At 43.2% G+C, this 18,263-nt stretch overlaps 1 protein-coding gene across 1 annotated transcript in view; it reads left to right on the top strand.

Moving 5' to 3' along the window:
* Window positions 1-13,598, top strand: part of MB21D2 (Mab-21 domain containing 2) — a 118,322-nt gene extending 104,724 nt beyond the window's left edge. The window contains exon 2 of the mRNA XM_039230389.1: window positions 10,722-13,598. Within this exon, the coding sequence (XP_039086320.1) occupies window positions 10,722-11,986 (1,265 nt within the window). The 3' untranslated portion in view covers window positions 11,987-13,598. The remainder of the gene's footprint in view (window positions 1-10,721) is intronic.
* The last annotated feature ends 4,665 nt before the right edge of the window (window positions 13,599-18,263 follow it).

Genomic DNA, 18,263 nt, shown 5'->3' with positions numbered 1-18,263 from the left:
TAGAGGAGTCTTCTTTATATGCAGTAGGATCATTTTGAGGTAATGTAACAACTCTAAGTGTGCAGTATAGTGTGGATCACAGCTCTAAAGTCCAGTTTTAATCAACAGTGTCATATTTTCATAGGCTGCTGGGTTATAGAAAGGATATCTCTTCCTACAGGCTCATGGGTACCAGTTGCTTTTTAGTTTTTGTTTTTGTTTGGGCAGGGAGTGGGGGGGGTGGGGAGTCTGTGTTTCCAGAAGGCACAGGATTCTTCATGTTTCTTTCCCCATGGCTCTCAGTGTGTCTGAGCTTAGGTTTTCAGTGAAGAAATGTTGCCGTGGTCGATACTGTGTCCACAGAGGAAAAAGATTTCCCTGCTTCAGAACTCAGGAAGAGCTTACAGCCCTGTGGCTAATGACATTCCCACACATTTCCTATGGTAATGACATTCTCAGCCACCCTCAGTCTGTCTCCCAAACTTAGTAGTAGAAATATAGGGGATTTGACTTTAAAATTAAGGCTTCACCGTTAAACTGAAGTACGTAAATGAGACTATGCATCTAAATAGATGGGAACGTTCTCAGAATTTGTCTTGGGGTCCTGAACGGATTCCAAGGATGTTGTTGTGATTAAGACAACTTGTGGAATGCCCTCTGAAAACTGTCTAATAATTAAGTATCCAACACATACGTGCGCCCGCACGCATAGCTACGTGCCACAGCTATTTTACTCATATTCTGCATTCCTTAGGGATGCCTAAAATCAGCTATTTGTCTGCCTTAGAAACCATTCCATTCCAAAGTAGAATCTGTTTTATTTTTAGATGGAGAAATAAGCTTCCATTATTTCCTATAATGTCGTACGTGGCCATTTTAAAGTCTTGAAGATATTAAATTGTTTATTCTCTTCGAAGAGCCTTTTAATGCTGGGAAGCAGCATGGGATAGTGTGAAATGAATTTGAATTTGGATCCCAGCTCAGCTGTTGTGGCTAGGAACAGTTTATTTGACTGGTATTCATCCAGATTTCCTCATCTATAAAATGGGGGAAGTATTACGTTCTTGAAATGCCAAGAGCTTTGGATGAGGTGCCAGTAAAATATTCCATCTGTGCCTTGACGCATTGTCCAGCCAATAAATGTGCCCTTCTCAGAGAGCCTTTGGGGTGAGATATGCGTACCTTGAAAAGGTGCTATGTAAAGTCAACCCTTCTTTTGCCATTGTGTGTGCTATTGCTAGTACTGTGCTCTCTCCTTTTAAAACTGGCAGAGTTAGAGATGTGACCGCAGCTGGGCTGTAGATTCAAGATGCAGATGGGTAAACCTGATGAGAGAGCAGCAAACAGCATTTGAGCATTATGAACCCTTGGATCTCTTGCTGCTACTGTTTCTGCCCCCGTTCCCCCCACCCCCACCCCCACTCCGGGATGGCCAGAGGTGGCTTTAGGAGTCTATGTTGTAGTTGTCTGTCTTTAGTAGTAGGTTTTTGTGCTGAGCGGCCATCTTGGAAGACATCTAGACTCAGACTCCATCACATGTTTGGGTTTTTAGTCTCTTGCAGCATCCCCAAAGAGTCTGATTGATCGTCTCTTGGAACAGGAAATGCCCTCTGTCAACTGGCAGCATTGTTAGAAAATTCTACTTGATAAAACAGGTCGTTCACTGACAGGTTAGACAGTATTTCTCTCTATGTCTTCTACTTACTGGAACCCTGTAGGTAAAGCCCATTTCTTTGCCAGGGCATCTCATCAAATATTTTAAGGTGGATCTCATGGCCTTCTTGACTTTTCTGTTCTCCAGGCTAAATGATAAGCACTCCTCTTCCTCTTCTGTGTTGTGGCTACAACCTTTATTCTTTTCCTTCGGTATTATTATCTCAGCTTATCATTACGTGTTCATTAGCATATGATTATTTGATTAGTGTGAGAGCTGTTCATGCCCCTTATCAAATATTTCTGGCTCTCTAGCTTCCCAGCTGGAGGTAGAATTGCACTTTCTTTCCTGGAGTTGGATGAGACCATGTGGCTGATTTTGGCCAGTGATTTATGAATGTGAATGATGTCTGTCAGTTCCAGGCCAGAGCATTTAACTGCTGAAAAGGTATTCTCCAGGGCTTTCTTTTCTTTCAGTGAGTAACTGAAGTTCTCACTAGATGAAGGTTGCTCTGTCTGCCTGGATTAAGAAAAGAAGAGCTCCCAGCCAACCCCTCATGATCATACAGCCTGAATGAAAAATAAGACTTTGTTGTTTCAAGTCACTGAGACTTCAGCTTTGTTACTCAGCATAACAGCATCTGTCCTGACCGATATAATTATATCTGGCTTTCTCCCTAAATGATAAGCATTATGTATTGGGGCTGTGTGTCTCTCTTCACCTTTGTATCTTCGGTATCTAGCATAGTCCTGGCTCAGAGAAGCCCACTAATACTATGTGTTGCATGCATGAATAAATTAAACCTGAGTTTTGAATTCTATCCATTTCTGCAAGTTCTGGAACATGGCTTACTGTATTATTTCTCTTCTAAAATGTAGACAACTGCCTTCCCCAATCCAACCCAGCTTTCCAGTGTCAGAGAATGTAAGTGGTTGCACGGACATCCCCAAATGCCTTTCAGTGCAAACCACACTTACCTGAGTCTCAGGCATAGGTGAATGGGGTACAGCTGACTTCATTCTAAACATCTCCATCACAAACTTATTGCTTCTTCTGAAGATCAGGAGAAAGGTGATGTGGTCATCACTGATACATGTCGGTGTCCTCAGGTAGCCATTTAATACCATATTGGCAGTATTCTTGCTTTCCACTTGCTATTGTTTTTTACCTTTCAAGAATGAGCCTTCTAAAGTGAACATTCCTTGCAAATTGATAATATGTACCTTTCATGCCCTGTCGTGGCTATGGGAAGCTGCTAGGTGGAGCTAATAAGATGCCCCTTTGAATCTTGCCATTAAATTCTAACTGGCTAAAACCATGAGTTTTTAAACTGCCCTAAGAACTAAAATTTTTAAAAAGGGGGCAAGACTTATGAGATGAGGAAAAAATATTGAAAATGTGTGTTGTATGCATGTGCTTAGAACTCTGTCCTTATTGGATGCCAAATAGATACCAGACCACATGCTACGGTATTTGTTGGGCACGTTGTTTTTATCCCTGTGACCACCCAACCAACTTTTAGTTGTCATTCCCTAACTTCATTCCCCAACAGGTGCCCAGAGTGGCTAATTATGTTGTTCATGGGTAAATCAGACTTGATTTCATGCCTAACTCATGCTCACTGTGTTCAGACTAGCTTAGTAGACTGACAGAGCCCACCAGTTTTTAGAACTTAAGTTTTTAAAAAAGACACTAATGAAAAATTAGGCTTTTTGCCCCCACTATGACTTTGCTTTTTTTTTTTTCTTTTGCTTTGTGCCTAGTGCAGAGCCCAAAGCAGGGCTTGAACTCATGACCCTGAGATCAAGACCTGAGCTGAGATTGAGAGTTGGATGCTTAACCTACTGAGCCACCAGCACCCCTTTCACACTTGTGAATTATTAGCAAATGATCTTACAGATATATGCTGGCAGCATTTCATATTATGTTGTATAGGAAATCCCATGATCCCTGGGATATGTTCCTGGGGTCCTGGCGTTGATTGACAGCAACCAGACACTTGCCTTCTGATCCCAGGATTTGTGTTAGCCACTGCACTAATAAAACCTGTCTGCAGAGGTGATGGGATGATTGGCTGTGACAATTTGCTGAGCTTCTTTGCCAGCTAACTGTGTCAAATGCTTTTTATTGTTATCTTATTTAGGGGGAAATAAGCCATGAGTACTGCCCACTCTTCAATAGGCATAGAAAGTGCCAATGTACAAACTCAGATCAAGACCCTCTGTGGGGGTGTGCAGGGTAGGTATTCTGCAGGGCACTTGCTTAGAAGGAATAAGAAAGGGCTGGAATCCTGTCTGCCCTCGACTTGCCAAGCTGTATGCCATGCCACACGACGGACGGCCTGCACCAGAGGTGGCATCCATGGGCCGGCAGCAGGCTGAGCACAGCTAAGGAGGAGAATACTCTATTCGTCTCCCTTCATCTAATAAGTTTTATATGCCTTGCACGTACTAGAGGCCTTAGATGGGCTTAGTTAAATCTTCAAAACAATTCTATGGAATAGGTGGTGTGTTTGCTATTCCAGTTTTATAGGTGGTGGAGAAAGGAAAGAACATATGGGGAAAATGAATGAAAAATCTACTATGTGCTTAGACATTTCATATCGGTCCTATGAGTGTGGTCATATGGTTTGTTTGTTTGTTTTAAATAGATGGGGAATTGGAAGCCCCAAGAGGTTACATAACTTGTCTGGGTTGCTGAAGCAGTAAGTGACAAACCCACATTTAAACCCAAGCATATCTTAAGTCCACTGCTCTTGTACGCATATTTGTATCGAAACAAGGAAAGATCAAGGGAGACGCTTTTGAAGAGGTATCTTTGAATTAGCCCTATAACTATATATATTTCGTCAATAGGTCATTACCGTACATGGGGTAATCAATGTTCTAAAAGATTTGAATGAGATTACATGCAGTTGTCTCAGAAATATGCCAAATAAAACAGACTCTTTGCATTATGGAATATATAGTTATAACTGTTAACATTAATGGTCACTCAGCAGATTATAGAAAAGCTGGGAGGTTCCATTCATGTCTTCCTTCTCTATTTCCTGTGTCTTATAGTCTGTTTAGTTTAGAATACTAATCGCTTCTTGCAAGATAGATAAGGTCTCTTCTTCCTTATGATAACTGTGGATGCTCAGACGGGATCTGCTGCTTGTCCAAAGTCACACGACAGCTTTGACCAGTGAAAGCTCAAAGTTGATACTTGGCCTTCAGACCTCCTGCTACTTTCCTTTCAGGCATTCTGCATTTATGTCAAGTTCAGTTGTCATAATGAAAACAGTATGTATATGCCATTCTGACCTTTGTAACAACTGTGGAAATAAGAGAAAGTGCGGTTAATCTGTCACTTGGGCTGTGTGACCTTGAATGAGTTACTTCGCCTTTCTATACCTCAGTTTTTTCACCTGTAAGGTGAGAGACTCCATATATATGATTTCGTGCCAAAAATGAAGAAACTGTGAAAATCTTCCCCAAACTGGCATCATTAAAAATCTGATAGATTGGTGCCTTTCTTGGAATAAGGTGGCCAAGCCTACTTCTCAGAATGTTTCTCAGAATGTCAAATAAACCTGACAAATATTTCTTTGAAGTGTAAGTCAATTTTTTATAGGAAGGTTTTATATTATTTATTAACAGCCAATAGGCAGTTCCCCAAGGAGATGTATCAGAATCACAGAAGCACTTTGTCAACATCATTACATTCTGTGCTCTTCCTACTATTAAGCGTCACAGCTGTCATGAGGCACTGTCATCAGTGTGCTGCAGTAGTTTGGGTGGAAAAGAGAACACATTTTTAGGAAACGACTATGATCGATACATTCAGGTCTTTTTTTTTTTTTATCTACATAGAACTCTTTTGTATTCATAGTCAAAGATACAGAGAGAGACAAAATTGATCTAATTCTATAGCTTTAATAATAAGATATAATTGGGGCACCTGGGTGGCCCAGTCAGTTGAGCATCCCAATTCTTGAGTTCAGCTCAGGTCATGATCTCACGGTTCATGAGATCGAGCCCTGCTTCGGGCTCTGCACTGACAGCTCACGGAGCCTGCTTGGGATTCTCTCTCCCCCTCTCTGTCCCTCCCCCACTCCACTCTCACTCTCCCTCAAAATAAATAACTTTTAAAAAAATTATATAAAATAAGACATAAACATTTTACCTTTTTGACATATCTTTCTCCCCTCAACATAGGTAACAGCTTTCTTTTGTTTTATTTTTTTTATGGAATCTACACAAATACCAATTTCGCTTATCTACATAGCATGTATTAAATCACCTCCTTGAGTCCCCCATGTATCTACCAGACTGAAGCTTTGAAGCTGGAAGCCATACCTAGTTCATGTGTTCTGCTGTTAACCATTGGCAGCGTATGCTTGAGCAAAGATGGCTTGTAGTATGAGGTCAGTGGAATGTGATAAAGTTTTATCCACCAGAATATGAGGGAGCCAGGGACAGGGCCCCCATTTTGCACTTGACATTCTATAGATAATCAACAAAGGACTAAGTGGATAACATGGAGGTCATTCCTTAAACTCGAGGTCTCAGTGTAACAGAAGCCAAGTCCATCTGTCTGATGCACAGCAAAACCAGTCACTGAGACACCGAGTGTGCCGTAAGGAAAGGGTTTCTTCAAGAAGTAGCCAAACGAGGTGGTGGGAGAGCAAGCCTTAAATCTGCCTCCCCAAGGGAGGGATCCAGGATTTCTAAAGGCAAGTGCAAAGGGGCCTGGGTAAAGGGGAGAGAAGCTCCTGAGGAGGAGAGTGTTAATTTCCTCTCCTTGTTAATTTCCTCCTTGCGCAAAGAGGAGGCCAGGGGTCCTGACTGGTTTGGATGGCTTTTTGATGAAATCTTGAGTCTCTCCAAAAAAACTGAATTAACACTTGGTTATCTCTGGGTGTTAGGCAAGAATATTATGCCACAGAAACAGCAGCATGCCTGAGAACAAACCGATTTGGGTAAAAGAGTTGCAGCCTAGTTTAGCTGCCCTGTTAACTCTTTAGTTACCAGTTACACCAGTAATTAAAGTCTTCTTAAGTAGAAACTACAGAATAAAGCAAAATCAGTGAATCAAGTACAGGAAGAGAGGCCGGGAGGCAGTTTGTTTGACTTGGTGTTAAGAGCAGACATGTGCCAGTACTTCCGTGGTAAAGAGGAGACCCACCCAAGGGAATAAGCTATCTCTCCTGCTGACAAGCTCAGTGTTCTGTGTGTATCTTCCTATTATTCTCACCCTTGGTTTTGGATAATTTGCTAATAGCTAAACACCCAGTCCCTTGATCTCACCCTCCTGAATCCCTGGATCGATTCAAAGAAGCACTTGTCAGAACAGGTGTCCATGGCCAAAGTATATGGTTGGGTTTTTTTTTTTATCTCCTCTGCCTTTTCCAAAACCTCCAGCCCCTGGCTGTATTTCAGTTGCATGGCAACCCATCTACCATGATAGCTGATGTCAGCTTATTTTCATTTAAACTTATCCTAGGAAAGTTTTCAAGGAGGGCATTTGAGTTTGTATAATGCTGGGGCAGGCTCCAGTTTGTGTTACCAAATCATTGGTAAAACTGCAGAAAAATGGACTCAGGCAGGCTAAATGTAAATGTGAGTGTCACAGGGGATTAGCTTCCAGAACAATTGGCCTTGGGGACTTTATTTCTAACTTTCAGGAGCTTAGCAAATGAGCCTCAGCAATATTTTCTCTGCTGCTGAAGTTCTCTCTGCCCTTTAAAGGGATAAGTGTCCAAAACTAGCCTAACTCCCCCAAACAGAATTTAGACAAATAGTTTTCTGTCTCCAGAAAAAAGGGGAAGCATTTTAACCAGGTGCATACACCCTGTCTGGGAGGAAAGGTTATTTTATTATTGGCAGGAATGTTCTAGGGTATATGTTAACAAGTGACAACATGTTAAAACTTCTTCAATCCAGTAGAGGGCAGAAGTGAATTTTAGCCTTTTCTTTCTTTCTTTTTTAAGTTTTCTTTATTTAGTTTGAGAGAGACAGAGACAGTGTAAGCAGGGAAGGGGCAGAGAGAAAGGGAAAGAGAGAACCCCAAGCAGGCTCCATGCTGCCTGCACAGAGCCCAATGTGGGATCTTGAAATCCCAAAGTCTCAAGATCGTGGCACGAGCTGCCATGGAGAGTCGAACACTTAACCGACTGAGCCACCCAGGTGCCCCAGTTTAGCTTTTCTTACCTGGCACATTTGTACACAAATTATATCCAGCCTATTTATGCACAGCTTATTCTGGTTGTCTAGACAGGTCCTTGGCAGTAGGCTCAGAGCCAGTTTGATCCTGTCTAGGACGGAAAACAGTGTATAGAGTTCTGAGTCATTCATGCCTAAGAGGGAACAGTGATGTGGTATCCAAATTATAATACCACTGCTATTCTATTCAGCTCTTATTTATTAATCCTAACATTTCAAACATGTTTCCTAAGCGTAGTTATGGCACACCCCCTCCCCCGCTAGAATTTAAAAATATTTGAAATAATGACAAATTATTTCGTTATCAAGCATTTCTCCTTGAAAGCAGCTGCCTACCTGTGAGCCTATAAAATAGTGAAAATGGTTTTCCCAACCCGTTCTGGATTCTGAGAAGCAAATCTTACCTGTTTGTAGCTATAGCTAAAACTTGAGGTGGTGATATTTGTTGCATTATGAAGATGAGGTTAATTCTGAAACATAATAGCAATTGAGAAATGAATCTTTCTTTATCTTGGTGTTAATGGTAACTTTTCATCTTTGGTCACTTAATTTGGTTTTTGAAAACTGGTTTTTAATAGGAACATAGGGACTCCTGGGTAGCTCAGTCAGTTAAGTGTCTGACTCTTGATTTCTGCTCAGGTCATGATCTCACAGTTGGTGAGCAGGCTCCGTGCTGACATTGCAGAGCCTGCTTGCCATTCTCATTCTCTCGCTCCTGCTCTCACTCTCACTCTTGCTCTCTTGTTCTCTCTGCCCCTCCCCCCCCACTCGCCTGTGCAAATATATATATCTATTTGAGAGACAGAGACAGACAGAGAGAGTGCGAGCAGGGGAAGGGTAGAGAGAGTGAGACACAGAATCCAAAGCAGGCTCCAGGTTCTGAGCTGTCAGCACAGAGCCTGACGCGGGGCTCGAACCCACGAACCATGAGATCATGATCACCCGAAGTCAGACGCTTAACGGACTGAGCCACCCAGGTGCCCCTGCTGTAGTTTTTTCATTGGTAATAAATACTTTAGTTGATTTTTGGTGAAGATGGGCTAACATTGTTCACTTAAATTTTTTTTTTTAATGTTTGTTTATTTTTGAGAGAAAGCCAGAGCGCAAGCAGGGGAAGGGGCAGAGAGAGAGGGAGACACAGAGTCTGAAGCAAGGCACACAGCATTCAAGTGTGAATGCTCATAGTTTACCTTTGTTTTTTAAAATAAAAATGGTCTTCCATGAACAAAGCAGCTGACTTAGCCCACAACTCCTGCATGAACTCTTTTCTTGAAGACAGCTCCTGTATTTCAGTGTGAGACAGAAGTGCATTCTGGCTACTTCCCATTTTGTCACACTCGTTCGAGAGGTGGCTCAAGGGGCACCTGGGTGGCTCAGTCAGTTAAGCCTCTGACTCTTGATTTTGGCTCAGGTCATGATCTCATGGTTTGTAGGTTCGAGCCCCGTGTCTGGCTCTGTGCTGACAGCATGGAGCCTGCTTGGGATTTTCTCTCTCTCCCTTTCTCTCTGCCCCTCTCCCCTCTCTCTTTCTCTCTCTCGGAATAAATAAATAGACATTAAAAAAAGTGGCTCTGGGGGCGCCTGGGTGGCTTAGTCGGTTGAGCGTCTGACTTTCACTTAGGTCATGATCTCGCGGTTTGTGGGTTCAAGCCCCACACTGGACTCTGTGCTGACTGCCAGCTCAGAGCCTGGAACCTATTTCAGAGTCTGTGTCTCCCTCTCTCTCTGACCCTCCCCTGCTCACGTTGTCTCTCTCTGTCTCCTAGAAATAAATAAAAATATTAAAAAAAAAAAAAAGTGGCTCTAGAGTTAGGATTTAATAAGTTAACCCATTTCACTGTTCTTTCCCATTAGGGATTTTCTTGAGTGAAATCAAATTTTTTATTGCCACTTTTATTTATTTTTTATTAAAATTTGTTATGTTTATTTATTTTTGAGAGACAGAGCATGAGTAGGGGGAGGGGCAGAGAGAGCCAGAGACATAGAATGTGAAGCAAGATCCAAGCTCTGAGCTGCCAGCGCAGAGCCTGATTTGGTGGGCTCACAAACCAGGAAATCATGGCCTGAGCTGAAGTCGGACCCTTAATCGACTGTGCCACCCAGGCGCCCCTGAATTTTTTTTTTTTTAAATGCTAGTACATGTCAACAATAAAGAGTCCAATGACTGCCAATGTGGCTTAGCGCCGCCGTCTTCCCGAATGCCTTTCAGTTAGTCCCTCCACTTACTTTCATACCATCAAGTATCAGTTCAGGTGGCAACACAGCGAGGAAAGACAAATGACGCGTTAGTGTTATTATGGAAAGAGTTGTGACCTCACCACCCCCTGAAAGTGTCTCAAGTTCAGTGCCCACAGCCCACACAGACCCGCTGGTACAGAGGAATGTTTAAGCAGGGCGAACCTAGGGGTGAGGAGGCTGTTTTGGCAAGAGACGAAAGAGCCTGGCTTTATAGGATGACAGCAGAGATGGAGAACAGGGAAGGAGTGAGAAACGTTGCAGGGGTTATAGACATAAAATGTGGTGGTAGAAGCCAACGAAGACTTGAGGCTTGCTGAGGTTTTCAGCCTGGATGAGCTAGTGGATGGCGACGCTGCTAACCATGGTGATGACTTGGGGAAGGGCCCCTGTTGACAATTGAGAAAGTTACCGCTCTCGCCACAAGAGGAAACTCTACCGTCATTCTCCCACTTGGTAAAGATGTATTCTCACACTGATGAGAAAGAACAAGATACTGCTGGCTGGGTCCGTGCGGCAGTCTGAGATCTGATTTTGCGCTGGTAGCGAATAGTGGGCCTTGGAAACTCGAGCACCTTCTGCATTGATGCAAAAGACGCTGGTGTCTGTGCTTCCTATAATAGTGTCTTCTCTTTCTGTGTTTTTAGGAATGGTGCAAAAGCTGGACCAGAAACTTCCAGTGGCCAACGAGTACCTGTTGCTCTCTGGGGGAGTCCGGGAAGGCGTGGTGGACCTGGACTTAGATGAGCTGAATGTCTATGCCCGGGGGACAGACTACGACATGGACTTCACTCTTCTGGTACCAGCCCTTAAGCTGCATGACCGTAATCAGCCTGTGACACTTGACATGCGCCACTCGGCTTTGTGCCACTCTTGGCTGAGCCTCCGGCTCTTTGACGAGGGGACGATCAGTAAGTGGAAAGACTGCTGCTCCATCGTGGATCACATCAATGGTGCCACCAACTACTTCTTCTCCCCAACCAAAGTGGCCGACTGGTTCTATGACTCCATCAGCATTGTCTTGTCGGAGATCCAGAAGAAACCCCAGCGAGGGATGCCAAAGGTGGAAAAGGTGGAGAAGAACGGGACCATCATCTCCATCATTCTGGGAGTGGGGAGCAGTCGCATGTTGTACGATATCGTCCCTGTGGTATCTTTCAAGGGCTGGCCCGCGGTGGCCCAGAGCTGGCTCATGGAGAACCACTTTTGGGATGGGAAGATCACGGAGGAAGAGGTCATCAGTGGGTTTTACTTGGTGCCTGCTTGCTCATACAAGGGCAAGAAGGACAATGAGTGGCGGCTGTCCTTTGCCAGGAGTGAGGTGCAGCTGAAGAAGTGCATCTCCAGCAGCCTCATGCAGGCCTACCAAGCCTGCAAAGCCATCATCATTAAACTCCTGTCCCGGCCCAAGGCCATCAGCCCCTATCACCTTCGGAGCATGATGCTCTGGGCCTGTGACAGACTTCCTGCCAACTACTTGGCCCAAGAAGACTATGCGGCCCACTTTTTGCTGGGCCTCATCGATGACCTACAACACTGCCTGGTCAACAAGATGTGCCCCAATTATTTCATCCCTCAGTGCAACATGCTGGAGCACCTGTCGGAGGAGACCGTCATGCTCCACGCGCGGAAGCTCTCGTCCGTCCGCTCGGACCCGGCCGAGCACTTACGCACGGCCATCGAGCACGTCAAGGCGGCCAACCGGCTGACGCTGGAGCTCCAGAGGCGGGGGAGCACCACCAGCATCCCCTCCCCTCAGTCCGATGGAGGGGACCCCAACCAGCCTGATGACCGTTTGGCCAAAAAACTGCAGCAGCTGGTGACTGAGAACCCGGGGAAATCCATCTCTGTCTTTATTAACCCTGATGATGTCACAAGGCCCCATTTCAGAATTGATGATAAATTTTTCTGAGCGTGTTGCTGCCTTTTTTTTTTTCTCCTTTCTCCCTTTTTCCTGGTTCCCAGACGCTCATCCCGTGTAGTGCGGTTTGTGATGCTGACTTTGTGTTTTTCGCACATCCCGCCTAGATTGGATCTGTTAAGAACACATTTTACGTTTCCTGGTTCTGCAGGACAGTGCGGGCTCTGAAACAGTACATGACTATTTCATATTCTGCCTCTGATTTTGTTGTTTACTTTTTGTAGTTATTATCGCATTGGGTTTTGGTTTTGGTTTTGGCTTTTTTTTTTTTTTAAAGGAGAACTTGAGCCATAGACGAAAATGCCCATGAATTCTCTTGCTTTTGTACTATTTCATGCTTTGCGCAAATTCGTGAATGGGGATAAGGGCAACAGATCTTTCTGACACTTCAGGATTCTGTTGTGGGTTGTTGGTTTTTTTGGGGGGGGTTGTCTTTTTATTTTTATTATGAGCTTTCATCACTACAGATATTTGAGAATCATCCAAACCCGGAAACTACCTGGTATATTAGCTGGATTTGTTCCCTTTGACCAGTGACCAGAGTAGTTTTCACCTTTCCACCAAACAATGTAGACTTTGAAAGTGATAATGCTGCCCGTTCCGTTTTAGAGCAGCTTCATTGAATGTAATTGTCAGCTCAGAACTTTGGATGGTTTGGAGGGTGTGTTTGACAACTTTCCAAACAGAATTAAGGTTTCCAAATGGTAGTTTTAGCGTGTGTAATTATTTGAAGCCTTATTTAAATCCTATTAAAGAACATACCATTATAATTGTTATTTGCACTAATGAAATCTTGGCCATTGTCAGAGTTCCAGTGTGTGTGTTTCAGTAGACATTGACATCCACTGTTGAAATGCTATCATTTGGTTTTTCATTTAACCCATTTCTCTCAATCTGTAGAGTGGTTCTTCGCATTTGTTTCCTTCTCCTTTAATTGTGGGGTCCTGTTTTGCCCTCTTTGATACTCCTGGTTCCTGTCTTACCGAGGGAAGTTTGTAAAGCTTTACACCTGCTAGGTGACCATCTGAAGGTGGGGAAAATATACTTGATAGAGTAGGTATCTTTGTAGGTACTGCTTTGGGGGTTATAGAGGTAAGCTTTTTCGTAAAGTCTCTTTGCTTCTCCTGGGAGTTGTGGGGAAGACAGGCAGAAAGAATTTATAATCCCCGAATGGAAGACACCATGCCTGTTCAAAAGCAGGTTTTTCCATAGAACAGGAACAAGGACGTATCTGTGGGTGGTCGCTTTGTTTGGAGGTGTCTTAGCTTCATGAATGAAATCATTTGCCAGGTTTAGGTACCACGAGGCATTGGCTCTCTATTTGGTACGGACTCATGGCAAACTGTGGTGCCTGAGAGGTCAGGGGCCCAGCCGATATCTCAAAGGCTGACCATGATGTCTACCATTGGAAGGGTCAAGCAACATTTTGGATTTGATCTTGAGGGTCCAGACTCACAAGTTGAATTTTGGCCAATTGAAATCAGGCATATGCGGTCTTGGGTTTTTGCATGGGAATTAATGTAATGCTTATAACTGAAAATGAAATCATCCAACCATCTTAAGTCAAACACAAAATAATAAAAGAAACATACTGGCCTCGGAACTTTGTTGTCATTGCTGTTGTTTGTTGGTAACCGGGGAACTGTTTTCTTATTAGTAAATACCAGGGGGTGCTTTTCAGTAAATACAGCCCTTGGGTTTGCTATTGTCTTTCAGACCAGATGTCCATGTAGTGAGCACCTGATATTCATTTGCCCTTGCCCTCAGTTTACCTGCTAGTATCTATCTACCCTCCACATGTTCTACATCCTTCTCAGAAATGAGTCCATCCCCAGCTCCAGACAATTATATCCTGATTGGTATAAATCAACTGACATAACTATTTCCCTGGCCACAATTATTAATTACAGATTAGTCCCATGAGGTAAGCTGTCCCAATCAGGGAGGGACATGTTCAGGACTCTAGCTCAGAATGCTGGGAAAGAAGCAGGCCTCTGGGTGTGGAGGAAAAGCAGCTGACCTCTGTCCTCTGACACCTGTCCCATAATCCTAACTGGAATCGGCCTTAGGATGGAATGACATTGTGTGATACTGTGGAGAGAAGAGAAAGAGGAACATGACCCACCAGACTCCCACCCCACCCCCACCGCACCCCACATCTAAGGCCTCTCCTCCCACTGGGTTTTCTTGTTAAATGAGTCAACATTTAGTTCTTTCAGCCGGTTTGAATTCGGTACAATTCACCAAAATATTTAAACTGACATTCCAAACCCTTTCAGCGCATTTAAACTATTTCAGTTGATGTGGATCCCTTTTCTTTTCTTCAGACGGGTATCTGGGATGTCTTCTACAGTTTATCTAAAAGCTGGTTTCTGCTATCTGATTTGATTAATCCCAAAGAATACCACAGCCTCTGTAACTAATAAATATGCACCTGCCAAAGTATGTTAAAACTTGTTCTACTTCGACCATTATGTCACACTTCCTAGATTAAAAGAAATTGTCATAAACCACTAAAGTAGCAAGCATATTCAAAGGCACTGGTTCTCTTTAAAGTCAGCTACAAACTGCCGTAACTGTGCTTTGAAGGGGCCTCTCAAACACAATTAGCAACATTTACAATATGTTTAATGCTATGTTTGCAGGCAAAGTTACATTCCAGATGTGATAAAAAGCCTAGTTTCAGTGATCCTTATGGCATGTTCTTCCTTTTGCCACGCCTGGTTCTAGTAAAGAACACTCTCTACAAATTCTGGGCTAGACTTTATTTTAAAAGTCCACAGGGTCCTGAGATCTAGTAACTTTAAAACTGTAATATTTTTTTAAATTCCTGGAATTCTCTATCAGCCCCATAAACCTAGGACTCGGGTCAGACATTGTTGAGGGTGGGTAGAAATGGAATGTAGTCTGATACTTAGTAAAATCTATCTTTTTTTTTTTTTTTTTCTGAGAGAGAGAGAGACAGCGTGAGCAGGGGAGGGTCAGAGAGAGAGGGAGACACAGAATCCGAAAGAGGCTCCAGGCTCTGAGCTGGCAGTCAGTATAGAGCCCAATGCGGGGCTCGAACCCACGAACCGTGAGATCATGACCTGAGCCAAAGTCAGATGCTTAACCGACTGAGCCACCCAGGTGCCCCCAAATCTTTCTTACCTTATCTGAAACTTAGTAAATCATTGAATACTAGCCTACTCTCCTCCTGAAGCCCAGAAGATCGGTGAAAATCCCTTCTGTTTCGGGTACAAAAGGAAGTGCCTTAAGGCCGGAGTCACAATTTCAACATAGTTCATAACTGATTTTTTTGGTCATGGGAATTTACAAGCTACACCACGACAGGATTTCAATCCTTTTGTAGCATGATTCTCGCACAAAGAGTCGTGACCCCAAAGCCTTTCTTTCCAGGAAGCAACTTTATTCCAGCCGGCATCGCTCAGTTGGGTTCATACCCAAAGAACTGAGCCCCGAACACCACGCGACGTGGTGCTTTATATATTTTTTACTTCTTTGTCTCCCATATATGGTAACACACAAACATGCAGTCTGATTAAATAGTCTCATGTTACAAGGCTGTGAGGGATGTTGTCAAGTACCCTAATAGCAAGGTTGCCTTGAGAGGTTTTTTTTTTCCTTAGGGAGGGAACCCTGCCACACTGACGAGACCTGGTTTCATATATTTCACAAGTAGATTATTTCTACCCTCTGCTTCTCTCATTTGAAATGAAAGATTCGAAGATGCGAATAGACGTTGGTTTCAGAGTAGAAGGAACCAAATAGGATCAGATATTATAAAAATAAAAATCTCCCTGAACTTTCTACATAGAATTATTTCTGGAGGATTCTGGGGCTAGTTGAAGAGCCCCTAGTGACTTCTGTTACCACCCCTTACACACATGCACACACGCTTTCTCTTCACTGATTGGAAATTTCTTTAGACTATTTGGTAACACTTCCAGGGAGGATTAAGCCCATTGGCTGGTCACAGCTAAATGTTGATTCTTTTGGATGGGATCATTACCTTGCTGAGAAAAATTTCCTGACTTGGAGTTCAGCCTTGGATGCGATTGCCGGGAAGGAAAAGGAAGCCTGTGCTTAGCAGCAGATGCGGAATCCTAGGGTGAGGTGGCTTCCTGCTGCCTCAAAGCTCTGCACTGGTCTTTGGGGAAGTACCCAAACTTGCATCCTGATATGCTCTCCCTAGGACCTCCTCCCTTGAGCCACCCAACGGGGTATTTGGATGGCTATTTTGTGTTAGGGTCCCCACCCTACGGAAAGAAAAAGAAACAAACCTCAAGGCAACCTTGCTATTTGGGTGCTTGACAACCTCCCTCACAACCTTGTAACATGAGACCACTTACTCAGACTGCATGTTTGTGTGTTACGATAAATGGGAGTCAAAGAAGTAAAAAATATATTAAAAACCACGCCACATGACGTTCGGGGCTCAGCTCTTTGGGAATGAACCCAACTGAGCGGTACCTGCAGGAATAAAGTTCCTTCCTGGAAAGAAAAGCCTCGGTGGCACAACTCTGTGCAAGAATACTGCTACAATTTCACTTCCCAGATGGCCATTATTAGGGGTGAGGGAAAGACTCAGTTTACACTTTCCATCATATTATGACCTGGAGGGTAAAAAGCTATTTGCCATTAAATGGAGCACTAACTATTCAAATACTAAAGGCAGGAAGGGCACCATTTCCTGTTGCTGTCACTTTATTAATATTAGGTAAATAATATGTATTTTTAAACTGACTCAATGTCATTAGTGCTCCCCTATGAGACAAATCTTCTTAAAAATGTACCTCTTAGGCTGCAATTTCCTCAATAGGTAAACAAAGGATGTGTGATCTCAGCATTGTTCAGAATAGTTATTTGCCGTTGAAAAATTATTTGCAACATGTCTAAAATTCTACCTTCTGTTAATTAGCAGGAAAAGTAGACTTTTGGTGGTTTGGAATAGTAAGAAAAGCCCAATACTAATCCCTCATGTAAAAGCACTGTTGTTCGAGTAACTTTAAAGACAGACATGTTTACCCTTGATTTAGCAGCTGAGATGAGAATGTTTGGATATTTGGACCATTTTCCCTCCTTTCAGGGTGAGTGGACTCCTACTGTGACTTTGGTAAGGGTGGACACATTGATACATTTTTCATCTACAAAATTTTCCACCAATTAATCACAAAGCTAAAGGGTGGTAAGTATGGGTGGAAGATAAACTTTGATTTTATATCCTTTGACTTTGTATCTTTATCTGCAAAATGCAGACGTGGGGTAGCTGTTCCCTTCCTTTCTGGGTTTCTCAATCCAAGGTCCCGTGTCCCGAGGGCACCTGGGTGGCTGAGTTGGTGAAGAATCCAACACTTGGTTTTGGCTCAGGTCATGATCTCACAGTCCCTGAGATTGAGCCCCACGTCAGTCCCTGCGCTGGCAACATGGAGCCTGCTTAGGAATCTCTTTCTCTCCCTCTCTCTGCCCCTCCTCTGCTCGTGCTCTCTCTCTCTGTCTCTCAAACTAAATAAACTTAAAAAAAATAAAAATCTTATTAATTGAACCTGTATATATAGTGGGGCGCAGCAAATATTTATCGGGTACTTTCTAGTACAGATGGTCTTGCTAGATACTTTGTACTCATGAATCCATTTAAGTGTCATGATAACTAAACACCCATGGAAATCAAGACTCAGAAATCAGACAACCCATCCAAAGCTCCTTAGATAATTAAGTGGTAGCGCAGAGTCAGGATTTGAACCCATTTTTCTGTTTCCAAAATAAAGAACTTTCCTGCAATGCCACTCTAACTCTGATATTAGAATCTATTAATTATTAGGATAAATTCCATTATGTGCATTTATAGAGGACCTGCATTTTGATAAAAGGCAAAACTGAAATAACTGAGCCTGAAGCAAACTTCAGAGATTTTATCAGCAGAATAGACAGATTGTTTGGAGAAAGTTAATTCCTGTCACTGACAGATCCTAGTAAAAGAGAGATAATCACTTTTGGGAAAGTTTCTGGTTGGGATAGGAAATGAACAAATGTCTCCACCATGATTTCAATTCCTGAGCTCACAGGTGTGGGCTGTGGGAGAATTGTTACTATTAGCAAAACACCTCTCTTTTTCAAGATATAGGGAGAGACTTAATTGTCTTCAAAAAGAAGAAAAAAATGTGTAGTTGGGGACTTAGTTACATTTTTCTTTTTAAGCTAACTAGATCCAGTCTCACCTCCTCTTTGAAGTGATTCCCCACAAAGCTCCCCGAGAGCCTTGACGGAT

Source organism: Hyaena hyaena, unplaced genomic scaffold (genome assembly GCF_003009895.1).
Source record: "Hyaena hyaena isolate Hyena2069 unplaced genomic scaffold, ASM300989v1 scaffold_45, whole genome shotgun sequence".
Lineage (NCBI taxonomy): Eukaryota > Metazoa > Chordata > Mammalia > Carnivora > Hyaenidae > Hyaena > Hyaena hyaena.
This window is presented reverse-complemented; position numbering and strand designations above follow the sequence as displayed.